Below are 27,071 nucleotides of genomic sequence, written 5' to 3' on the forward strand. Positions count from 1 at the left end.
TACTGTGGATGCTGGAAATCTGAAATATAAACAGAAAGTGCTGATATTATTCAACAGGTCTGGCAGTGTCTGTGGAGAGAGAAACCATTATTGTTCTGAGTCACATATGACTCTTCTTCAGAACTTTCCACAATATTTTGCTTTTATACAATAAAACATTCTCACTCGCCCACTCAATCCTTAAGCAGGAACTATATGCAGATGACACAAATTTCACTAAGTGTGGTGCTTGAGGCTTGCTGTATACATGTTTTAATTACCATTGTCCAATCTGTATAATCTGCCAAAATATTAATGAGCCAGTTATAATCCACCAAAACATAAGCAAACTGTTCAATGGTTAGTTTAATTTACAACTAACCAGCATAATACAATATTCCATTCAGAACATCAGTTTAAATCACTGGCTGTGTATCCTCTTGTAAACACAATATGCTCTTTCCGCTGATATTTAAGAAGAATATTTAGCTGTCACTGCCGGAGTAAGGATAGAAAAAGGCACTGAAGTTTGCAACCTTTTTTCTTCAAAGTACTGGTTAACCTGCTAAATCTCTCATTATTGATGGATCAGCCTCGGAATGGGTGATGTGTGATCCTTCTTCTTCTTCCACTGATCCAGTTAGTGATTGGAGCTGTATGAGAAGTGATACAGATCATGTCTGACTGCCATCAACAGACCAGGTACACCACCTCTCCCTCCCAATTGTGAAGAAAAAGCTATATTGGGAATCGAGTCATTTGAAGCAGAGTATGGAGATGGAATTGTTCGAAGGAGGCAGCCATCACGTAGACTCCAGATTCGTGTGTAGCAATCCTGTCCAACTGAAAAATAAACAGACAGAATGAAATAAATCAATGCTATCAGACAGAACTGATACTATAAACAGAAAGGAATTACCTTTCCTTTAGTTACTAGATAGATCCAGAACAGCAAAAGTGTTCATTAACTTTTTCTAGAATATTTTTTAGTTACTACTTTTATATCATAATTCTTTTGCTCTTAAAGTTGTGGGTTGGGATACCGGGTAACAGTCTAGGGTATTGCCTTTTGGAAGCAGAAAATGCTAGAAATACTCAGCAGGTCATCTGTAGGGAGAGAAATAGTTCATCCTTCAGGTTAATGATGTTTTATTAGAATGAAAGGTCATCAACCTGAAATGTTAACTTTGTTTTTCTCTCCACAGATGCTGCTTAACCTGCTGTGTATTTCCAGCATTTTCTGTTTTTATTTCATATTTCCAGTTTCCGCAGTCTTGTTTTTGCATTGTCTTTGGTTCTGGGCCCTTTTTAGGAGATATCTGTTGCTGGGAATGTATGGTTTGCAGGAATTGTGAAGTAGAATTGGGAAGCTGTTTGGACGGATGTTCTTTCCTGGTGCAAGCTAATTCTGTGAACTAGACTAAGAGCCTATATAATACTTCCTCAGGACCTCAACATTTTAAAATTATTTTTAAGTTTTAAATTATTTGTAGGTTTGAACAAGTAGATAAAGTCGAAGAGAATGCTGAATGTTACTTCGGGTTTTGTGGCTCTCAGGATAAACAGAATGGTAAAGTAACCAACTTTTAGCTGCAACAAACTTTGCACATGTTGATCTGTTAATTTACACACTGTAGAAACATTTGCAACTTCGAACAGATAAAAAAACAATACCTAAAGAACTTGTATAAAAATGAAATAAAATTGTACTTTGCTTTGAAATAGTGAGAGATTTACAGGTAAAAAAGGACTTTTTGCAAACTATGTGGCTGAACTGCAATGCAAACTACATTACTTCAGCAGTTAATCTCCTTTCTATTATGTTTCACTGCTCCATATATGACACTACATACTATATCTGTACCTAGAATGAGAGTTCAGCTCAACTCAATCAGACAGTGGATTTCAGATTCGAGTTCTATCAGCTGACAACCACAGTCCTTTGTACATCAGATTTTGCCTACATCAAAGGTACACCTCATGGTTTATCAGTTCCTGAATCCTCTGAAGACTGTGTGAAACTCAAGTTCTGTCGAAGGGTCATGAGGACTCGAAACGTCAACTCTTTTCTTCTCCGCCGATGCTGCCAGACCTGCTGAGTTTTTCCAGGTAATTCTGTTTTTGTTTTGGAAAACCATTGTAGTTGTTTACACAACCTGCTTTCCTTAGATAAAACATTGTGACCTAACTGTTCTTAACCTCTCTGAAGAACAGGCTTTATCACAGTTATCTTTCTACAAACATAGGTGGAAGGATCCATTAACTATAGTGAAGTACAACCTTAGGGGTTATGGTAGTAATCACCCATTGCTAACTTCATCACTGTCACATATACATGAAAGGTGCCTGTGCAAGGAAATAGTCTGAAAGCAACAAGAAAGGCCAGCTTTCTCTTCATGGCATTTCAAAGCAATCCTGCTCATCTTGGAAAGTCTGGTGCTCCATGACAAGAAGAAGTTTGACTGTTAATCTTTAACTCTCCACATGTCCAACGTATCACCAGTACTTAGCAGATAGAGTTGAATTCACATTAGCATCCAGAATGGAGGTAGATGCTTGACTGCTAGAGTCAATCAATTGATTGCAAGCCCACATCTGCATACTTCATACTTATCAGCAGAAGACAGTGAATTTTAGCTTATTTTTATTTCTCCAGCTCAGGGATAAATATGAAATTGGTAGAACCCTGGCTAAAGTTCGCTTCGGCATCAGTAATCAAGTATAGTCCTTGCCTGTAAGGTCAAGTATCTTAAACTGGATTTAAATCCAGAAGGACCTTCAAACTTATACCAGAGGAACACTGTCAAGTCAGACTCAGACTCAATGAGCTGAAAAAGAACAGAGGGGGTGGGGGGGTGGAAGACTTGCCCCCTCCCACCCCCCAGCCCTGCCCCCACGAAACAAAGGCAGCGTGGAGCCAATCCACTCCACTTCAGCTGCCTGCAGTCATAACGCACTACAGGCAGGCTAAACAAGGGCAATGTACTTTTGTGCCTCACTGGGGAGGTTAGAAGCTTAATTGACCCTTGAATGTGTTTGAATATAGCAGGCAGGCTGCTGATTTCAGCGCCCGTCTTTCCCCTGTATTTTGGGGATAAGCTCGAGGGGGGTAGGAATGTGATGGGTTGGGCACCCACCCTATTTTATGTGCCTCCCCCACCCCAACGGAAACACACCTGGCAGGGGCACGTAAAAGGCAGAACAATGCCTACATTCTTGGCTCCTAGGTTCACACTTCAACAATCCAAATCTTCGACAATGTCTCTAGTTTCCTTTCAATTTTTATTGGACACAATTTCAGCACTCACCCTTCTGTATGCTCTACGCATGCTCTACACATGAATAGAAAAATGACAGCATTATATTTCACCTGGGCAGGCAAACACAGAGTAACCTACTCCTGCATCACTAAAATGCTAGTTCATTTTTGCTAGAGATAAGTTTATGTCACCTATTTTTGGGGATGCATGGGGAAAACCCTCAGATGTCTTCGGGGTTAAATAGGGGGTGGGGGGGAGGAAGGGGGGGATGGGGAGGAGGAGCGGTGGTGCAGGAGGAAGGTTTGGGGGCTGGGGGGGGGGGGGGGCGCGGTGGAGTGGGGAGGAAGGAGGACCTCTTTGTAAGCCTTTTCAATCATTAGCCCCGGGAATGACATTTTAATTTAATTACATAAGTTTCCTTTGAAAGTTTTATTTGTGCGTTTGTGTTCCCCGTCAGGCACTGTCGCCCCTCTTAACTGTTAATTTATTTTACTGATTATTGGCTTTTCAAAAAAACATATAAATAGGGGACAAGTGGGACACTGGAATTTGGAGGAGCACCAATTGGTCTGGATTCTGTTAACACTAGATTAGCAGAACTAGTTTAGAGTCCTTATAGCACAGGAGGCCATTCAGGCCATCGAGTCCATGCTGGCTCTCTGTAGTTCAATCCAGTCAGCAAAATTTCTGTTGTCTTGCAAGTTTATTTCCCCTCAATCATCCATTCAATTTCATTTTGAAATCATTGCCTCTGCTTCCATCATAGGCAACGAGTTCCAGGTCATTACCATTTGCTGCATAAACAAAGTTCTTCTTCACATCCTTCCTTTTCTCTCGCCAGAATCTTAAATCTGTGACCCCTTGTCCTTGTACCATTTACTAATGAGAACAGGTTCTCCTTGTCTACCTTATCTAAGCCTGTCATAATCTCACCCACCTCAATCAAATCTCCCCTCAACTTTCTTTGCTTCATTGAGAACTTCCCCAACCTAACCTTTTAACTAAAATCTCTCATTCCTGGAACCATTCTGGTAAATCTCCTCTGCATCCTCTCAATGGCCCTCACATCCTTCCAAAAGCATGATGACCAGAACTGGATAAAATACTTTACAGCGTAAATACAGAGATTTATAGCTTCTCTGCTTTTATCTTAGTCTGCTTTACCTGTTCCCCAAAATAGTTTCCTTCAGGACACCGCTAGTCACACCCTACCAATTAGATTAGCTTCCAATTATCCCTATTATCTCTTGCTACTCAGCCAATTTCCTAATCAAATCAATAATTTGCCCCCAATTCCTTAAGCTTCAACTTGAGCTAATAGTCTCGTGAGGAATTTTCTCAAATGCCTTCTGAAAGACCGTCTACATAATATACATAGACATTCTCCTCCCCACTACCTTAGTCATCTCTTCAAAAAATTCAATCTCGTACCCTTTACAAACCTGAGCTGTGTCTTTCTGATCTGAAAACTTTTAAGACGTTCAGTCACCCTTTGCTTAAACATAGCCTCTAGTAATTTCCCAACTACTGATAACCGCTAATTGGTCAATATAATCCACCTTTTCTAAACAGCAGACCAAAGGAATGGTTCCCAAATTGAGAGAACATTGGAGGATTATGACATCTGCAATGTTCTTACTTATTTTGTTTAAAACCCTGGGGGTGAAACTATCTGGGGATCTGTACTCTTTAGTGCCATTATTTTCTTAATTACTGCTATTTTGCTTATATTAATTTTGCTGAGACCCTGGCCCTGATTAAATATTAGTTTCCTTGGGAGATCTGACATGCTGACCTCTTCCTCACTCTAAACGTTGATGTGAGCATGTCTGCCATTTTCTTATTTTCACTGACAATGTCATCATTATCAATTTTTCCAGAAGCCCACAATGCTCCCAGCCTTTCTCCTAAGATAATTTTAAAAATGTTTTTGTGTTGATTTTAATTTCCCTTGCAAGTTTCCTTTCATACCACATTTTTGTATCTCTATTGCTCTTTCTGGGTCCTTTATATCTTGCCCATTCATCAGGATCGGTGCTATTTTTTCCATTTTTGAATGTTATTATTTTAGTTTTTTGTTATTTCTTACTTTTAGTCATCCATGGCAAGTCCAGCTCTTACCTTTATTTTTTAAAAATTCATCCATGGGTTCAGCATCCACTTACTAGGCCAGCATTTATTGCCCATCCCTAATTGCCCTTGAGATGAGTGGGGCAATTGTCCTAACCAACATTTGTCCCTCAAACATCACAACTAACAACAATTTAGTCAAGCATTCATCTCATTGTTGTTTGTGGGACTTTGCTATGTTGAAATCAGCTGCTGCATTTCCCTACTTTACAATGTGAGTATATTTCAAGAGATACTACTTTGGTTGTGAAGTGCTTTGATATAGTTGAGGTGATGAAAGGCTTGTCCTCTCTTATTCAGATGCTGGTAATGGTGAGAAACGCAACAAGACTGATAAGTTATTAGGAAAGAGGCAACATTATTGTTTGAGATAATTAGGGTATAGAAAAGATAAACCTTGAGTATTACTTCAAATTAAATTGTGGCAGTGGGACAAATAGTTATAGGTTCAATTTAGTAAATAAATAACAGTGACATAAATAAGTTTTTTTTACACAAAGTAAAAAGACCAATACATAGAATAGAGTAGTGGAAGCTAAATGCTGGAATGATCCAAGAAACAATCAGACACTGCAGTGGGGCAGAGTGATTGGACGTATGGGTAAAATATAGGGTGTTTCTGGCTGGATGAACTAAGCTAAGGATAATGGCCTTCCTCATCTGTAATTAAGTTGTCCTCCATGCCTGGTGGGTAGTAAAGTTATTCATGCCAAATGACAGGCCAAGAATGCAGACTTCTCCATGCAAACATGTAACTCTCTGAGAAACATGGGATGGGCTGAGTAAGAATAAAAGAAATTGCCGAAGGTTAGCTTGCACACACCTATAGCGGTACCAACACATGACCATTGAAATAGAGAGCCTTGTAAACAGCTGTTTTACTGACAGCCATATCTTGTAAAAAAATGCATTGAGACGTATCTCAGCTATAATTTTCACTTAATAGTTAATGCAAATTGATGTAGCAATCTCAACATTTATAAAGTGTTGAAGAAAGTATTGAAGCACAGTGTGTTCCCAAATTTTTGGTCCTGCCTCAAAGAGCAATTCAGTCCCTCTAAAAACTAGCATTTTCTGAACCTTCAACCACATGTTTGTGTCATTACTAAGATCACCTATTAACACTTCCATAATATCGCCTAATCCACCCCTGCATTAGTTCATTTCTGCTGATAAGAAATTCATGAATTTCTTACCTGCACACTTAATTATTCCAACATGCTCCTAGCTGGCCTCCCACATTCTATTCACTGTAAATCCAAAACTCTGCTGTTTGAGTCCTACTTTGCACCAAATTCTGTTTACCTATAACCCCTGTGCAGGTTGACCTAAATTGGTTTCCGGTTAAGCAATAAAAAACGTAAATTTTAAAAAATTCTGTCCTTGTTTTCAAATCCCTCCATGGCCTTGCCCCTTTCTATCTGTAATCTGCTCTAGTCCCATAATCCTTTGAGATTTCTATGCTCCAATTCCGGCCTCTTGAGTATCACCACTTTTAATTACTCAAGCAGTGGTAGCTATGCCTTCTGTTACTGGTCCCTAAGCTCTGGAACTGCTCCGCCTCTCCACCTTGCTTTCCTTCTTTAGTTATTGCTTTTAATGCTTCTCTTATCTGATAATTGTTTTATGCATACATATAGAGAGGATGTTCCGTCTAATGCTACTGTGCTAACCAGGTTTTACCACTGCCTCAAACTAACTTCCTAATTCTTTCACAAAGTATTGTGGTTTAATAGTCTCTTATAGTTTGATACATTTTTCATTTACATTTAAAATTTACACACAGGTAATTTTTGCAGCGGTAGCATTTCATAAAGAATGTATATCTAGCTAACTGCAAAGTAATCAATTACATAAATTAGATCTTGGACATCTGATTCTGACAGAGAAAGCTTTGATTGGCATTACACACTCCAGATTTTCCAGCATTCAGCCAAATCTTTTAAAAAATCTCCTATACCAGAGGGGTGAAAATAAGCAAAAGGAAGCACTTACCAGCTAAAAGAATACCCTCTTCTTCATGAACATGGATTGGGAGATAAGCATATTCATTATGATGACCTTCATACTGTTTAATACATCTTGCAATTCTTAAGTCCCAAAGCTTAATCTGAAAGAAACAGTACATTATGAATATCAAAGTCATGATTGCCAGTACTGCAAGCCATTTTAACAGTGGAACATATAACCATGTCAGGATTTGGTGAAATATATTACCATGTCAGGATTTTGGGAGCATATAAGATTTAATTTTAAATCTACTCAAAGTACTTGCCATATTTGAAACAAAAAATTGTGGCATAAGATTAGAAAAGTGTTCAAGCAGATTAGCAAGAAAACAGCACAAGGGTTATACTCTGAGTGGAATGGTCACAAAATTGCACTAAGTGTGGTAATGGATGGGAAAAAGAATGTTTTACCCGGCCGCAATGGCAACTTTTCATGCTGTATCGTCACAATTCTGCCTCATTAATCATGCATTCCTGGGAAATGTTGTTTCAATGGCGGGCGGGCTCTCGTTCGTCATATCGCCACTTCCTCACGCTGGGCACCATATTTAAAGTGCAGCTTTGCGCTCAAAAGTGCTTCCAGCCCAGGACTGCTGCACAGAAGACACGACCCCAAGAAGATTACTGCCCCCCAATTCAGTGACATGTCCATGGATCGCCTTTTGGATGCCGGAGGCCATCATGTCCTTTACCCCCGGTCTGGGCGAACGCCAGGAAGCAAAGTTATCAATTCAACATGGGAGGCAGTGGCAATGGTGGTCAGCGCCAACGCCCTGCAAAAGAGGACAGCCACCCAGTGCTGAAAGAGGATAAGTGGCCTCATCTGTTCTGCCAGAGAAAGTCATTCTTATCATCACTCTCAACTCACACAAGCACTCTCCCACTAACGCAGATCCTTCTTCCATCACACTCACCTCAACGTCCTGAGCCTTTTCAATGTTGCCTGCTGGGGTTTTCTTTCAGTTGTCCATCTGAGTTGCCCACCCACTGATCACACTCCCATGCAGCACCTGTTCCTGCCCACCACGAGTCTCCTTTTACTTTCAGATTTGCAAGCATGGTGCGTGTAACATTCTGCTTTAGCTCCCCAGTCCTTTTTCCTCCCAAAGTCATTCTTTCCCCCATCACTGTTGATCCCCCTGGCATCAGCTTCCACCTCCCCACCCTCACCTACCAGCCATAACCCTTTTCTTTCGGGGATTCCCACCTTCCCTACCTTCCTGAAAATTCCACCTCGATCCACGTTAACCTCTGTGATCTCCTCCTTCCCACTGCAAGTGTCCATTTCTGCCTCTGGGTCCCAACTAACCATCCTCGCTGGCCCTTCTATCGATATCATCGCACCCTCACCTTCCCACCCTATCAGCTCACTCTGCCTCAGCTCTCTCATTCTCACCATTCCCTCCTAACACTCCTACCCTGACACCTTCGTTACCCCAAATCCACATCGCTAACACCTTTGTTCCCCCTTCCCAACCTCAACCCTAGCACCTTCATTCCCCTCTCCCAACCTCACCCTCGACACTTATGTTCCCCCTCTCAACATCACCCCCGACACCTTTGATCCCCCCCTCCCAATCTCACTGCCCCGACACACCTTCCTCTCCCTGTCAAACCTAGACTTTTCTCTCCACTGCCTTGACGGTCATCTATAGCAGACCAGGGCCAAGACTGATGTCCCAAAGCAGACCCTCAATGCTGATCTTCCACCTTCCATGAGCTGCTTTGTGGCGGAGCATGTCCATGAGAATCCACTCAGGCTGCAGCATCTTCTGCTCCTTGGATGTTCGCGATGTGAGCAAGGCCCTGATGGTAAGTCCCAACTTCTGCACGTTATACTTGTCAACACATGTTCTGCACCGGTATGTTTTCCCATTGACATGGAATTTGATGTGGGGAGATGATTCCAATGAACTGGGCTTATGCAGGTGTATTACAATGAATTTCCCGATGTCTGGCGGTGGGAAACGTGGCCCGCCAATGATGGACGGAATGGACGATTGTAAACATGTTTCACAATGGCATGAAACTGATTTTCCTGCCATATTGTTCACACACGTCCACCATGACACCCACCGCCAACGGGCACGGAAAATTCCACCCTCTATATACATTGAAACAGAGTTTAACTACGATGTCTACTGTAATAGTTTTTTGGTGTGAATAAATGCATTTTTGCATATTTCCTTGAAACATGAGCTCACTGCACGTTCTGTTGGGTGCAGGTGACCCTGGTTTCAAAGCTTGTATTTTTATCCCCTAACTGAACAGAGGAACTGAAACTTCAGGTTTCTGGGGAAACTGAAATTGGTTTAAACTAGAAGAAAATACCGAGCCATCCAAGCTCACACCACCCAGTGGTGCAATGCAGGTAAGCTGCAGGAAACAAAGTCTGGAGCTTGCAATAGGCAAATAATAGGTTAGTGCAGCCTTTTCTGTTGCTTAAAGTTATTGACCAGACAGAGATAGGACTATACAGTGCACAGGGCTATTACTGAAAATTCAGATAAATGTAATATTGACGAATACACTCCATCAAGACCATTGTGAGCAGAGCTGAAGTGGTTTTGGTGAAGTACGCCATTTTGTTGGAGGTTGTGGAACTCAGGTTGATAGCAAGCTGCTATTCGATGAAAATCGCCAGCTATATGTTTAGAGAAAAGGAGCTGAAATTCTACCTGAGGAAGATCAGAGTCTTGAAGGACTTTGTGGCTAAAAATGGTGCTTTATATGCTAACTGGACTGCCTAGTAAATCTGTGAGATCTATCTTTGTTGTATCTGTTACTTAATGTGTAATTTATAATATACATTGACTGAGATTTCTCAATGAATTCATGTTTATGTTGGTTGTGATTTGATTGTTAAAGTTATAAGTGAAATTTTATCTACTGGTGTTGTGTTGGGTTCGTTTGATAAATTCGGTGGTTTTGGTTTGTTGATTTCCAAGAGGATCATAACAGTATCTTTATTCCAAAACAATTCAAAGCGTCACACATTCATATATAGCAAATAAGTTAAACATATATCTCACTGTAGACTTTCCCCGTTTAACTAAAACTATGTTGACCAACACAGGAAGGACCCTGGGTGATGCACACAAGCAGTAAGGCAGGGCTCCAGGGCAGTTAAGCTATTCTCACCCATGGTACAATAAATAGGATCAGGGGAGCCACACAAGGACACAGTCATGAACTTAAAATCCATCTGGATCAATTCTCTTACAACAATGATCCATAGATTATCCAGGGGGCATATCAGCACTTCGAGCTGTTGTTCGATATGATAATGGCTGAACCTCTACCTAATGCCAACTTGGCCTCCACAGCCTTCTGTGGTAGAGAATTCCACAGGTTCACCAACCTCTGAATGACATTTCTCCTCATCTCAGTCCTAAATGGCCTACCCTGTATCCTGAGACTGTGACCCCTTGTCCTAGACTCCCCAGCCAGAGGAAACATCATCCCTGCATTCAGACTGTTCAGTCCTGTCGGAATTTTATACGTTTCAATGAGATTCCCTCTCATTCTTCTAAACTCCAGTGAATACAGGCCTAGTCAACCCAATCTCTCCTCATATAACAATGCTGCCATCCAAGGAATCATTCTGGTGAACTTTCACTGTACTCCCTCTATGGCAAGCAGATCCTTTCTTAGGTAAGGAGACCAAAACTGCACAGAATACTCCAGGTGTGGTCTCACTAAGGCCCTGTACAGCTGCATTAAGATACCCTTGCTCCTGCACTCAAGTCCTCTTACAGTGAAGGCCACCATGTCATTTGCCTTCTTAACTGCTTGCTGCACCTGCATTCTTACTTTCAGTGATTGGTGTACAAGGACATCCAGGTCCCTTTGTATGTCAACATTTCCCAATCAATTACAATTTAAATAATACTCGGCCATTCTGTTTTTCCTACCGAAGTGGATAACTTCACACTTATCCACGTTATACTGCATCTGCCATGTATTTGCCCATTCACTCAACCTGTCTAAATCACCTTGAAGCCTCTTTACATCCTCCTCACCACTCACATCCCCACCAAGTTTCGTGTCGTCAGCAAACTTGGAAATATTTCATTTGGTTCCCTCATTCAAATCATTGATATATATTGTGAATAGCTGGGGCCCAAACACTGATCCCTGCGGTAACCCACTAGTCACTGCCTGCCACTCCGAAAAGGACCCATTTATTCCTTTCTGTTTCCTGTCTGCTAATCAATTCTCAATATATTACCCCCAATCTCACGTGCTTTAATTTTGCACACTAACCTCTTATGTGAGACTTTATCAAAACATTTCCGAAAATCCAAATACATCACATCCACTGGTTCTCCCTTATCTATTCTGCTAGTTACGTCTCTGATTTCCCTTTCATAAATCCATGTCAACTTTGTCTAATCCCGCTGATCTTTTCTAAGTGCCCTGTTATCACTTTTTAAAAATTCGTTCATGGGATGTGGACGTCACTGGCTAGGCCAGAATTTACTGCCCATCCCTAATTGCCCTTGTTTATAGGGCATTTAAGAGTCAACCACATTGCTGTGGTCTGGAGTCACATATAGGCCAGACCAGGTAAGGACAGCAGATGTCCTTCCCTAAAAAACATTAGTGAACCGATGGGTTTTTACAATTGACAATAGTGTCATGGTCATCATTAGACTTTTTAATTTCAGATTTTTGTTGAATTCAAATTCCACCATCTGCCGTGGCAGGATTCAAACCCCAGGTCCCACAGCAGTACCCTGGGTCTCTGGGTTACTAGCCCAGCAACAATACCACTCCCCATCACCTCCCCCATCCTTTATAATAGACTCTAGCATTTTCCTTACGACTGATGTTAGGCTAACCGGTCTGTAATTCCCTGTTTTCTCCCTCCATTTGACACCCTCCAATCTGCTGGGACCATTCCAGAATTTACAGAATTTTGGAAGATGACATCCACTATTTCCATGGCCACCTCCTTTAGTGCCCTAGGATGTAGATTATCAGGCCCTAGGGATTTATCAGATTTCAGTCCCATTAATTTCTCCAGCAATATTTTTTTAGTAATAGTAATTTCCTTCAATTCCTCCTTCTCACTAGACCCTTGGCTCTCTAGCATTCCTGGGAAGTTATTTGTGTCTTCCTCTGTGAAGACAGAACTAAAGTAGTTGCTTAATTGCTCTGCCATTTTCTTGTTCTCTGTTATAAATTCTCCCGTTTCAGACTGTAAGGGACCTACACTTGTCTTCATTAATCTTTCTTTCTTAGCTTTTTATAGAAGATTTTACAGTCTCCTTTATGTTCCTTGCAAGTTTAGCCTTATACTCTATTTTTCCCCACTTAATCAATTTCTTGGTCCTCCTATGCTGAATTCTAAACTGCTCCCAGTCCTCAAGCTTGCTACTTTTTCTAGCAACTTTATATGACTCCTCTTTGGATTTAATACTACCCTTAATTTCTTTTGTTAGCCATGGTTGTGTTTTTGTACCAGAAAGGAATGTACAACTGTTGCAATGTTATCTATTGCCTATCCACCTTACAATGAAGTTCCTCAATCTATCATAACCAACTCACACCTCATAGCTTTATAGTTTCCTTTGTTTAGATTTAGGACCCTAGTTTCAGATTGGACTATTTTACTTTCCATCCTATTGAAGAATTCTATCATGTTATGGCCACTGTTCCTTAAAGAACCCCGCACAACAAGATTATTAATTAACCCCTTCTCATTGCACAAAACCAAATCTAGGATAGCATGTTCCCTAGTTGGTTCCTCAACATACTGGTCTAAAAAGCATCTCGTACACACTCTAGGAATTCTTCTGCCACAGTATATTGCTAATTTGGTTTGCTCAGTCTATATGTAGGTTAAAGTCACCCATGATTATTGTAGCTCCCTTGCATTTCTAATTTCCTATTTAATGCCGTCCCCTACCTTACCACTACTGTTTGGAGACCTATAGACAACTCCCACTAATAATTTTTGCTCCTTAGCTCCACCCCGACTGATTCTACATTTAGATTTTCTGAGCCAATATCCCCTCTCACTATCACGCTGATTTCAACTTTAACTAACAATGCCACCACACTTCCATCTCCTTTTTGCTTGTCATTCCTAAATATCGAGTCCCCTTGGATATTAAGTTCCTAGTCTTGGTCACCCTGCAATCCATAATTGCAATCATATCGTACCCGTTTACTCTATTTGCACTGTTAATTCGTCTACCTTATTGTGAATGTTCTATGCTTTCGTATACAGTGCCTTTAGACTTGTCTTTTTAACATTTTTACACATCCTATGGCCCTATTTGCTGCTAGCACTTCCACTTACGCTTTCTACTTTTCTGTCTTTCATTCCCATCTTTGTTTCCCTCTCGTGTCTCCCCACTCAGGTTCCTATCCCCTTCCCACTCTAGTTTAAAACCTCCTCAGTACTAGGGAATACCTCTGCGAGGATATTGGTGCGGGTCCTGCTGGGTCCATTGCCTTTTGAGGAAGAGTTCCAAAGACTCACAACCCCGAGAGAAAAAATTCCTCATCTCTGCCTTAAATGAGTGACCTCTTATTTTTAAACAGTGACCCCCTCCTAGTTACAGATTCTCCCACAAGAGGAAACATCCTCTCCACATCCACCCTGTCAAGACCCCCTCAGGATCTTAAAGGTTTAAATTAAATTGCCTCTTACTCTTCTAAATTCCAGTGGATACAAGCCTAAGCTGTTCAGACTGTCATCACAAGGCAACCTGCCCATTCCTGGTATTAGTCTAGTAAACCTTCTCTGAATTGCTTCTAACGAATTCACATCTTTCTTTAAATAAGGAGACCAGTACTGTACACAATACTGCAGGTGTAGTCTCACCAGTGCCCTGTACAACTGAAGCATAACCTCCTTACTTTTGTAATCAATTCCCCTCACAGTAAATTATAATGCTCTATTAGCTTCCCTAATTACCTGCTGCCTACTAACCTTTTGTGATTCATGCACTAGGACACCCAGATTCCTCTGAATCTCAGAGCTTTGCATTCTCTCACCATTTAGATAATAAGCTTCCTTTTTATTCTTCCTGCCAAAATGAACAATATCACATTTGCCCTCGTTATACACCATTTGCCAGATCTTTGCCCACTCACTTAACTTATCTGTAGCACTTTGTAGCCTCCTTACATCCTCTTCACAATTTAGTTTCCTACTTATCTTTGTGTCATCAGCAAATTTTGCAACCATTCCTTCCGTCCCTTCATCAAAGTCATTTATATAAATTATAAAAAGTTGAGGCTCCAGCACTGATCCCTGTGGCACACCACTCGTCACATCCTGCCAACCAGAAAAATACCCATTTATGCCAACTCTCTGCTTCCTGTTAGCTAGCCAATCTTCTATCCACGCCAATAATGTTACCCCCTATATCATGAACTTTTATTTTCTGCAGTAACCTTTGATGTGGCACTTTAACAAATGTCTTCTGGAAATCTAAGTACAGTACATCCACCTGTTTCCCTTTATCCATAGCACATGTGAATCCTTTAAAGAACTCAAATAAATTGGTTAAACATGATTTCCCTTTTACGAAACCATGTTGATTCTGTCTAACTGCCTTGAGTTTTTCTAAGTGCCCTGCTTTAACATCTTTAATAATAGCTTCTAACATTTTCCCTATGAGAGTTGTTAGGCTAATTGGCCTATAGTTTCCTGCTTTCTGTCTCCCTCCCTTGTTGAATAAAGGAGTTATATTTGCTATTTTCCAATCTAACGAAACCTTCCTCGAATCTAGGAAATCTTGGAAAATTAAAACCAGTGCATCAACTATCTCAGCTGCCACTTCTTTCAAGACCTTAGGGTGAAGTCTATCTGGACCTCGGGATTTGTCAGCTGCAGCCCCAACAATTTGCTTCATACCACTTCCCTGGTGATTGTAATTTTCCTGAGTTCCTCCCTCCCTTCCATTTCCTGATTTACAGCTGTTTCCGGGATATTACTTGTGTCTTCTATAGTGAAGACTGAAGCAAAATACCTGTTTAATTCATCCACCATCTCCTCACTTTCCATTATCAATTCCCCAGATGCACTCTCTATAGGACCAACGCTGTAAAGCACTTAGAGATGTCCAGTGGTCATGAAAAGTGCTATATAAATGCAATAAAACAGTCCAGGACTGTCACTGACCTCATCACCTCTGGAGATCTTCCCTCCACAGCCTCCAACCTCATAGTCCCCCAATCCCATACAGCCTGCTTCTACCTCCTTCCCAAAATCCATAAACAAAACTGTCCCTGGTAGACCTATCATTTCAGCCTGTTCCTACCCACTGAACTTATTTCATCTTATCTTGACTTTTTTTCTCCCTTTGTCCAGTCTCTTCTCACCTACATCCGCGATTCTTCTGACGCCTTACGTCATTTCAACAACTTCTAATTTCCTGGCCCTAACTGCCTCCTCTTCACTAGGGAAGTCAAATCCCTCTACACCTACATTCCCCACCAGGATGGTCTGAGGGCTCTCCACTTCTTCCTTGGACAATGGTCCAAACAGTGCCCATCCACCATCACCCTTCTCCACCTGGCTGAACATGTTCTTTCATTGAACAATTTCTCCTTTAACATGTCTCACTTCCTCCAAATGAAAGGTTTGGCTATGGGTACTTGCATGGACCCTAGTTAAGCCTGTCTTTTTGTGGGGTATGTGGAACATTTCTTGTTCCATTCCTACTCAGGTTCTCTCACTCACTTTTTTTCTGGTAAATCGATGACTGTATCAGTGTTGCTTCCTGCACTCACCTGGAACTGGAAAAATTAATCAAATTTCCACCCTGTTCTCAGCTTCGCATGGTCCATCTCCTCCAAAACTTCCCTTCCCTTCCTTGACTTTTCTATCTCCACTTTTGGAGATAGATTTGTCTACTAATATTCATTACAAGCCCACTGACACCCACAGGTACCTCAACTATACCTCTTCACACCTGGCTTCCTTAAAGCAGTCCATTCCATTCCCCCAGTTTCACTGTCTCCATTGCACTTATTCTGATGATGCTCCCTGCCACAACAATGCTTCTGACATATCTTCTTTTCTCCTCAACCAAGGTTTCCCCCCCGCCCCCTCCCTGTCCTATAGTTGACAGGGCCTTCAACTGTATCCGACCCATTTCCCACCTGGCTGCCCTCAACCCTACCATTCCCTTTAAAAACCATGACAGGGTTCCCCTTGTCCTCACTTTTCCCCCTTCCAACCTCCATATTTAACGGATCATGTCATTTCTGCCAGCTTCAGCATGATGCCACTAGCAAACATATTTTCCCCTTTCCTCCCCTGTCAGCATTTCAAAGGGACCATTCCCTACTCCACTCCTCTATCACCCCCAACACCTCATCCCCTTCCCACTGCACCTTCCCATGCAATCACAGGTGTTGTAACACCTGCACCTTTACCTCCTCCCTCCTCACTGTCCAAGGCCCCAAACATTCTTCCAGGTGAAGCAATGATTTACTTTTATTTCTTTCAATTTAGTCTACTGTATTTGCTGCTCACAATGTGGTCTCCTCTATTATGGAGAGACCGAATGCAGACAAGGTGACCGCTTTGTGGAACAGCTTTTGCTCAGTTTACAAACATGACCCTAACTCTCCAGTCACTTGCCATTTCAATTAACCATCTTGCTGTCATGCTCATATTTCTGTCCTCAGCCTACTGCATTGTTCCAGCGAAACTCAACACAAGCTGGAGGAACAACATCTCATCTTCTGATTAAGCAGTTCACAGCCTTCTGGATTCAACATTGAGTTCAACAACTTCTGACCATGAGCTCTATCCTCCATTTTGCTTTTTTCCCCCCCAAGTGCCAGTCTGTATCTTGGTCTCGTGTTTTATGCTTTCAGACAGAGTTTTATTCTGCTATTAACACCTACTCTGGACCAATGCTTTGTTTCTTTACTACCATTCCCACTCCCTTTCCTTTTGTTCCATGATATCTTTGTTATTTAATTTCACTAACCTATTCCTGACCTTTTGTTCCACCTGACCCTCTCCCCTTTCTCAACAGCATAAAACCCATCAAATTTCTACCTCTCCTCAGCTCCGAAAAGTCATATTGGATTCAAATCATTAGCTCCGTTTTTCTCTCCACAGATGCTGCCAGAGACACTGAGTTTTTCTAGCACTTCCTGTTTTTATTCTATATGAATGCAAGGCTTTGGTCATATAAAAGCTCTTTCTTTTTCTAGCACTGTAATATTTTCTTTAATCAGCCCCTCTGTTTTTTCCTTTCCTATATTTCTGGAAGCTTCTCATCTGGTGTCTTTCCAAGTGCAGAAATTTACAGATCTGTTTATTGGCCCAGGTTTGGCAGGGTGGGGCGAGGTATATTGACAACGAATTGTCAGTGTTAGCCATCCTTACCTCTCTGGATACTGAGCGTGGCCCAGTTACGTATGTGCAGAATAACGTGAAGATTCTGAACTTGCAGTCTATCACTCAGTGCTCCACCACAGGCTGTTCTGTGGACCGTACCACCCTAGCCTCAGAGCCAGCAACTATTGTAATCGGTGAGAACATCAACATCATCACTCCAACATTACAATTAGAAACACCATAAAATGTTGCAGTTTGGTCAATCAGGCGTAACTGAATTTTTAATGGCAATGGGATTAATAAAATTAGATGAACAACAGAACTGGCCCTAAAAAGTAATTCTATAATTGTGGATTATACGCATATTAATAGTAATGATAAAAATGTTAAAATCATTTAATATTTAAGATTTTTCAGCATATTTCAGCTTCAACCTTCATCCAAATCATTTTGATCTATGTAAAAGTTTTTAAAGGTGATGTTAATTTACTGCTTTTAGTTTCCTCTTTTGGGAGTTACTTACAATCCTTTAAGTGATTGTCTGTTTGGACATCACTCCAGCTCCACATTAGGAACTCCTAGTAAAGAACATTGCAATCAGTTGCAGTACCACTGCACAGTGACAGATGGGAAATTCTCGCCAGAGAGATTACTAGCTCCCTCAGTAAGATTTACTTTGAGGTAAATAGCGTAATCCTCACTTTGCAGCTGATTACAAACATCAGGCCTCTTGTAATGAAGTATATGTTTATGCATTCATAATCAAACATGCACAATATTCAAATATTTCAACTGAAAACTGGAGTTGCTTCTTTCCCTAATTTTGAGTATTTACAAATGTTGTTGATTCAGGTGGATTGGAGGCTTGTGCACTCTACACAGAATGCCGAGATATATATCCATGGGTTTTTATAGAAAATTACCAATTTCAGCCATGTCATCAGAAGGAGGTACCAATTGAAGATCCAGATTTGAAATATTAACACTCTTGTTCAAAAAAGATGAGAAAACCCTATCTCTTTGACCAAGCTTTTGGTCATCTGCCTTAATATCTCATGTGGCTCAGTATCATATTGTTTTACATTACTTCTGTGAAGTGCCTGGGATGTTAAAAGCATTATATAAACACAAGTTGTTGTTGATTAGCCTTAATTGCAGGCCAGCCACCTTAATGTCAGTGCTGGGGAAGCTTTCAGAGATAATAATCGGGAAGCACTTGGACAAGAATCGACTTAAAGTAGATTCAGCATGGATTTATTAAGGAGAGTTCTCATAACAACACTCATTGAATTGGCAAGCAAAATTCTTTTAAAGCACCTGTTGTGATCAACCAAAGGTGGAAAGAAAGGGGAGCCATTCTACCACTTCTTACCTGGCCATAACAACACAGACAAGAGTATCCTTTAGTAGTGTCAGGTTATACAGAAGGAAAAGTTTTGAATAAATTAGGTATGGGAAAGGTATTGTAATAAATGTGCATTGCTATTTTACCCATAACATATAAATAATTATGTGGTAGCCAGGAGACTGGGCCACATGGAATGCAGTGGTTCAAAATGGTGGTTCTCACCAAGGGCTCGCACATTCCATAAATGGATTAAAAAAAATGATCCAAGCTAAAATGAATACATTAGGTCCCTGCTTAACGTTGACTCACTTAATGTGTCTCACTTCAACGTCATTATAAAGTATTGGCAATATATCCATTTAATATTGCCAGTTTCACTTTAACGTTGTTTGCCACAGACTTCCTCTTCTGTGGCCTACATGCGTACGTGACCTTTCCCCCAGTAATTCCACCCTCACCCCTCTTCCCCCTGCTCCTGTTGATGCCTCCTGCACTCTGTTCTTACCTTAGTTCCCACGGTCGGCTCTTCAGCTCCTGGCTCGTGTTCTGAACTTGCAAAGAAGTGTTGGGTTCCATCTAGTGGCAGAAGTTAGTTGGTGCAGGTAGTCTTGGGACTTTAGTTGCTACCTTCATTGACCAAATTCTGCCACTAGATGGAGCCCGGTCAATCCAAAAGTACTTATTACAGGTGAGTGTATTTTAAAATATTTTATATTTATTGTATATTGTATTTATTTTATATTTATTCATGTACTGCAAGTTACTTCAGCTAGATTTCAACTTGTACATTGTTTTTTTCTGGACAAGAAATGTCTGAAGGAACCTAACTTTTGCTTGAACATTGATTTCTATGAAAATCTATGATCTACATAAAGTTGTTTCATTTAAACCCGCAATTTTCAGGAAGCAACCACAACTTTAAGTGAAGACTCCCTGTAGTGGAGTAATGTTCAGACTTTAGTTTTTCTAGAAGTATATTAGTCTTGGCTGGTTCTTCTGTTTGTATGCTCAAATAAAACAGGTTTTGAATGAGTAACATCCAGCCAACATGAAGTGACTCCTGTGGAAATGTGGGTGGGGAGGTCAGGTCAGCAGTGCAATCCTGTTGAACTAACACATGAAGAATGGTCATTTTGCCAAAGTACTTGAGGATTCCAGCAGCCTGGAAACTGAACTACATCCTTTAGGAGAGGAGGGGAGAAAATTAGAGGGAAAATATGTGCAGATTTAAAGGTAGGATGCATTTAGAGGCCTCAGAAAAAAAAAATGCAGAAGTACCACCCACCTTCCAAGACAAGGTTTGAAGATTTAATTGCCACAGAAGAGAAAGACAAGAAATATATAATAGGTAATGTACACTCCATACATGTTTCTTCCGATAATACAACCAAACACATCATTCAGAAGTTATTATAAATCTCTAAACACTCTTCTGAGGTGAAGAAAATTGGTAGCATACCTTTCCAATCATGTCTGCAGCAATTAGATAATTTTCATCCTGCAAGAGCCGGATGGAGGTCACAGCAGAGTTATGGGAGATTGTAGTGCCTCTCCAGCTCAGTCCTTTAGTCATTCGTTGTCTGATGTCTATGCTGAAAATCTCCCCCGATCGACAGCCATTATACAACACGGGGACCTGCAGAGACACTGCATTTTAAGACTTCCAGTTGGTAGGTATTACTTTGATCTCTATCAACCAGTGAAATAAATACTGATAACACTTTATGTCTATATGTGTGATACAACTCCTATTGTGGCTGAATTATTGTAGTTGATTGTAGTTCTATTTTCCGATGTTGGCACACCAGAACAAAACAAAAAGTATGAAGATCAACAAAATTTCTACACAATATTAAGCAGAATAACACTCTCAGAACTTGGGGATTGAAGGAACTTACTGTTTTATGTAGACAATCATATTGCTAATTTGTGTAAAGGAAGATCCCACAAATAAGATGATTGATCTACTGTACATTTTAAGTGATGATGGGTGAATGACACACTCCTTCAAATAGTTTATTGGATAAACCAAAAAAACATGCCCCAATTAACAGCTAATCCCAAAACCTACAATCAATTCTGGGGTGCTCACCAGTGACCAGATATTAACTGGGCTAGCTATACAAATACTGTGGCTACAAGAGCAAGTCAGAGTCTGGGAATTCTGCAGCAAGTAACTCACCCTTCAACTCCCTAAAGCCTGTTCGCCACCTATAACGCACAAGTCATAAGTCACGAATGTGATGAAATACTCTCCATGTGCTCCAACAACACCCAAGAAGTTTGACACTATTCAGGACAAGGCAGCGTGCTTTATTGGCACTCCTTAAACATTCATTTTCTCCATCACTGGTGCACAGTGACTCCAGCAGGTACTATCTGTAAACTGCAGACTACTTGCCAAAGTTTCTTCAACGGCACTTTCCAAACTCACCTAGGACAAAAGGTGCAGATGCATTGGAAGATCACCACCTGCAAGTGCCCCTTTAAGTCACACACCATTTTGACCTGGAACTATATCACTGTTCCATCACTGTCACTGGGTCAAAAACCTGGAACTCCCTCCCTAACAGCACTGTGGATGTGCGTGTACCACGTGCACTGCGGTGGTTCAAGAAAATGGCTCACCAACAACATCTTAAGGAAAACAGAAATGGGCAATAAGTGCTGGACTAGCCAGTGTTGCTCACATCCCAACAAACAACAACGAAAACCATAGTGCTGCAGCTATCAGTGTGTATGAAAATTACAAAAGGATTCTGTGCTATGTATACACTTGTTAACTGTGATCCAGCAAGAAAGCAGAACTCACTTCTTCAACACACACAAATGCTAGAAATCTGAAATAAAAAGTGGAAAATCATGGAAAAAGACAGATCAGCCAACACCTGTGAAAAGGTATGCGAAAGTTTCCAGTGTGCATTCTTTATCAGAAGGTAAGAATCAGTCGTTTGGTAGTACAGAACTTGCATATTACTGAAAAAGACATTTTGTCAAAACTTTTTGTCCTGCACTCATCAGGACTATCGCAAGAATACCAATGTCAGGGGAAGCAACAACTTAATACCGTATGAGAAGAGACTGCTGATTGATTGGCAAAAGATTTTTAAAACAAAATGTTAACCTATCTTTTCACTTCATATTTGCAAGCTGACCTGTTTTATATTTCCTTTTTGTAAAGGAAAGCCTCAGTATTTTAAATCTTTGCTTACCCTGCGAGCGAATTGCTGAGCGAGAACACTGCTGTTTGTGCTGAACGTCTGTTTTTGACCTGTTACGGCATCAGTGACAAAGACACAGTATAACAAACCTAGGAAACATAATGCAACAGATAAGATTGTGATTTACCTAGTGAAAATTTAGCAGCCTCTCTTCCAAAACGGTATTTTTTGAGTCTACAGACAATATTGTTGCTATTACAGGTTTGGGGAACGGGAAGGAGCTAATATTGTTTTTCATATTGTTGTTAAACTATTGAAATTATGGCACAAATATGGCTTGGTACAACAGGCCTCTTTCTGTGCTGTATCACTCTATCGTTACACAATTAATGAAGTTAGTTGAGTGGGTTAATGGTTTGTATAATTTTTCTTAATGATGCAATCCTCATGTGCTTTTGCACAGGTTTGATTCCCAATAACTTACTTCCAGCCTTCCACAAACAGCTTTATGACTAGTCAGTAGGTATGCTTGGACAGGGCACAGTCCATATTTCTATTCTTTTCAATCTATTTCAAGAAGGGGGCAAGTGAAAAAAGAAAAAAAAACATCCTCAAGTTGTCTCAAAGTGCATCATAGCTTATCAGATTTTTTTGAAGTCAGATACATATCTTGTAATCAATATGGAATTTAAATTATGATAGCCTGGATCTTCCATGAAGCGGCAGTCACCATCAGTTTCCTGCTCCGCTCCTACTTTTCTGCGCCTCCACGGAGCTCCGCATTTGTGGCTGGGTCTTCTGATCCTGGGTTCATCAGAAATGAGGAATGGTCTTCTATCGAACTGCTTCCTTGTATCACTGGATCATCAGGGAAGACAAGCCACGACCCCCTTTTTACAGCATTAGCTACAGTATTCTGAAAAATGTTCACTAACACCAAAAAGCTCTGGGACATTTAAACAGCTTTTCCGCATGTTAGTGAATGTGAATGGGAGAGTGAATGAGTGTATGAATGGGTGATTGTGTGGATGTGTAAGTGGGTCGGGTGGGTGATGGGAGTGAGCAGTGAGGCAGCGTAGGTGGGTAGGGTGGAAGGATGGCAGCCTGGCAGGTAGGGGGGTGCGGCAAGGTGGCGTGGGTAGGGTGGCAGGTGGATGAGGTGGTAGAGTGGCAGGTGGGTCAGGCTGCAGGGTGGCAGATGGATGAGGTGAGTAGGTGGGTCGCAGGGAGCCGAGAGGCGTCAGGATGGATGATAGGGTGGGAGAATCAGATGGTTGGGAGATGGCAGAGTGTGGGGTTGGGAGGGGGTGGGGGTCAGTGGTATAGTTATCCAGGAGTTAGGATTTGTATAAGCTACTTTTCCTGGTGACTATCCAGGTAAGTACGTCAGAACTGCCCAAAGTCTCTGATGCTATCTCAGAGTCAGAAACTTTTGCAGAGGGTCCCGAGAAGCAGGGGAATTTCCCGTCAGCAGTTTAACTGTAGTGAGCAATTCCCACAGAGTCAGTGCGTTGGAACTTGTGTTGTGCGTTGGAAAACAGTGCGTTGGAAAAGCAGGGCGAGAGGGGCCGGGAGGTGAAAAGGAACTGGGAGAGCAGGGGTGACTGAGGGAGTTTGGTGAGGAGGGAACGAGGTGATCCTTTGAGTACTGTCGGGCAAGTAGTTACTACTTTTATCGCTTATAGTTTTCCGGTCTTTTTTTGTGGTTCATTGTTTATAAGGGTTATATTCTGTAACAACGAGGAGCAGGGTCGAGGGGCCCTAGAGTAATTGATATTATTTGATATTAAGTATATTCCAAAAGGTTTAATTTAATTTAAATGGATAAGTCATGGCAGGAGAGCTCAAAGCCGTGGTGTGCTCCTCCTGCTCTAAGTGGGAAGCAGGGAATATTTCCAGTGCCCAGAGCCAGCATGTGCGTGGGAAGTTTGCAGCCACAGAAACGCATTAGCTACAGTATTCTGAAAAATGTTCACTAACACCAAAAAGCTCTGGGACATTTAAACAGCTTTTCCCCATGTTAGTGAATGAGAATGGGAGAGTGAATGAGTGTATGAATGGGTGATGAGGGATGGGAACTGAAGATCCAGGGGTATTCAGTATTTAGGAAGGATAGGCAAAAAGGAAAAGGAGTTGGAGTTACATTGCTGGTTAAAGAGGAAATTAACACAATAGTGAGGAAATATATTAGCTCTGACAATGTGGAATCTGTATGGGTAGAGCTGAGAAACACTAAGGGGCAAAAAACATTAGTGGGGATTGTATATTGATCCCCAAACTGTAGTGATGATGTTGGGAATGGCATTAAACAGGAAATTAGAGATGCATGCAATAAAGGAACATCTGTAATTATGGATGACTTTAATCTGCATATAGACTGGGCAAATCAAATTAGTAACAATACCGTAGAGGAGGAATTCCTGGAGTGTTTACAGGATGGTTTTCTGGACCAATATGTTGAGGAACAAACTAGAGAACAGGCCATCCTAGACTCGGTAATGTGTAATGAGAAAGGAATAATTGACAATCTAGTTGTACGAGGCCCCTTGAGGATGAGCGACCATAATATGATAGAATTCTTCATCAAGATGGAGAGTGATGTAGTTGATTCTGAGACTAGGGTCCTGAGTCTTAATAAAGGAAACTACAATGGTATGAGACGCGAGTTGGCTATGATGGATTGGGAAATGTTACTTAAAGGTGGATAGGCAATGGCAAACTTTCAAAGAGCGCATGGGTAAACTGCAACAATTGTTTATTCTTGTCTGGCGCAAAAGTAAAACAGGAAAGGTGGCCAAACCATGGCTTACAAGAGAAATTAGAGATGGTATTAGATCCAAGGAAGAGGCATTCAAATTGGCCAGAAAAAACAACAGACCTGAGGATTGGGAGCAGTTTAGAATTCAGCAAAGTAGGAGCAAGGGATTGAGTAAGAAGGGGAAAATAGAGTAAAAGAGTAAGCTTGCGGGAAACATAAAAACTGACTATAAAAGTTTCTATGGCTATATGAAGAGAAAAAGATTGGTGAAGACAAACGTAGGTCCCTTACAGTCTGAAACAGGGGGATTTATAATGGGGAACAAAGAAATGGTTGACCAACTAAATACATACTTTGGTTCTGTCTTCACAAAGGAGGACACTAATAACATACCAGAAATGTTGGGGAACAGAGGGTTTATAGTGAGAGCGAGGAACTGAAAGAAATCAGTATTAGTAGGGAAATGGTGTTGGAGAAATTGATGGGATTGAAGGCTGATAAATCCCCAGGGCCTGATAATCTACATCCCAGAGTACTTAAGGAAGTGGCCCTAGAAATAGTGGATACATTGGTGGTCATCTTCCGAGATTCTGGAACAGTTCCTACATATTGGAGGGTAGCTAATGTAACCCCATTATTTAAAAAGGGAGGCAGAGAGAAAACAGGGAATTTTAGACCAGTCAGCCTGATGTCGGTAGTGGGGAAAATTCTAGAGTCCATTATAAAAGATTTAATAGCTTAGCACTTGGAAAATAGTGGCAGAATCGGACAGAGTCAGCATGGATTTATGAAAGGGAAATCAAGCTTGACAAATCTACTGGAATTTTTCGAGAATGTAACTAGTAGAGTTGATGAAGGCGAGCCAGTGTATGTGGTTTATTTGGACTTTCAGAAGGCTTTCGACAAAGTCCCAAATAAGAGATTAGCATGTAAAATTAAAGCACATGGGATTGGGGGTAGCGTATTGAGATGAATAGAAAACTGGTTGGCAGGCAGGAAAGAAAGAGTAGGAATAACCGGGTCTTTTTCCAAATGGCGGGCAGTAATAATTTGGGTACTGCAGGGATTGGTGCTGGGACCCCAGCTATTCACAATATATATTAATGATTTAGATGAGGGAGCTAAATGTAATATCTCCAAATTTGCGCACAAAGCTGGGTGGGAGGGTGAGCGATGAGGAGGATGCAACTATGCTTCAGGGTGATTTGGACAAGCTCAGTGAGTGGGCAAATGCATGGCAGATGCAATATAATGTGGATAAATGTGAGTTTATCCACATTGGTAACAAAAACAGGACGGCAGATTATTATTTGAATAGCTATAAACTGAGAGAGGGGAATGTGCAACGAGACCTGGGTGTCCTCGTACACCAATCGTTGAAGGTAAGCATGCAGGCAGTAAAGAAGGCAAATGGTATGTTGGCCTTCATAGCGAGAGGATTCGAGTACAGGAGCAGAGATGTCTTGTTGCAATTATACAGGGCCTTGGTGAGATCACACCTGAAATATTGTGTGCAGTTTTGGTCTCCTTATCTGAAGAATGATGTTCTTGCTACAGAGGGAGTGCAGCGAAGGTTTACCAGACTGATTCCTGGGATGACAGGACTGACACAGGAGGAGAGATTGAGTCAGTTAGGATTATACTCGCTGGAGTTCAGAAGAATGAAGGGGGATCTCACAGAAACTTATAAAATCCTAACAGGACTAGACAGGGTAGATGCAAGAAGGGGGAGTTCAGAACCAGGGGTTACAGTCTGAGGTAACGGGGTAGACCATTTAGGACTGAGATGAGGAGAAATTTCTTCACCCAGAGAGTGGTGAGCCTGTAGAATTCGCTACCACAGAAAGTATTTGAGGCCAAAACATTGTATGTTTTCAAGAAGGAGTTAGATATAGCTCTTGGGGCGAAAGGGATCAAAGGATATGGGGAGAAAGCAGGAGCAGGCTATTGAGTTAAGCCAGGGAACTACAGGCCAGTGAGTCTCATGTCAGTGGTTGGGAAACTACTGGAGAAAATTCTGAAGGAGAGAATCTATCTCCACTTGGAGATGCAAGGTTTGATCAGGGATAGTCAGCATGGCTTTGCCAGGAGGAGGTCATGTCTAA

General features: G+C 41.3%; 1 protein-coding gene across 1 annotated transcript in view; it reads right to left on the reverse strand.

Annotated features, from left to right (window-relative positions):
* Positions 1–327: 327 nt before the first annotated feature.
* The window catches only part of wdr21 (WD repeat domain 21), a 165,794-nt gene continuing 139,050 nt past the window's right edge, over positions 328–27,071 (reverse strand). Inside the window, exons 10-13 of the mRNA XM_041214174.1 lie at positions 22,260–22,369; positions 20,507–20,683; positions 7,365–7,479; positions 328–822 (exon numbers count right to left, since the gene is read on the reverse strand). Of these exons, the coding sequence (XP_041070108.1) occupies positions 620–822; positions 7,365–7,479; positions 20,507–20,683; positions 22,260–22,369 (605 nt within the window). The 3' untranslated portion in view covers positions 328–619. The remainder of the gene's footprint in view (positions 823–7,364; positions 7,480–20,506; positions 20,684–22,259; positions 22,370–27,071) is intronic.

Source organism: Carcharodon carcharias, chromosome 20, assembly GCF_017639515.1.
Source record: "Carcharodon carcharias isolate sCarCar2 chromosome 20, sCarCar2.pri, whole genome shotgun sequence".
In the NCBI taxonomy this organism is placed as follows: domain Eukaryota; kingdom Metazoa; phylum Chordata; class Chondrichthyes; order Lamniformes; family Lamnidae; genus Carcharodon; species Carcharodon carcharias.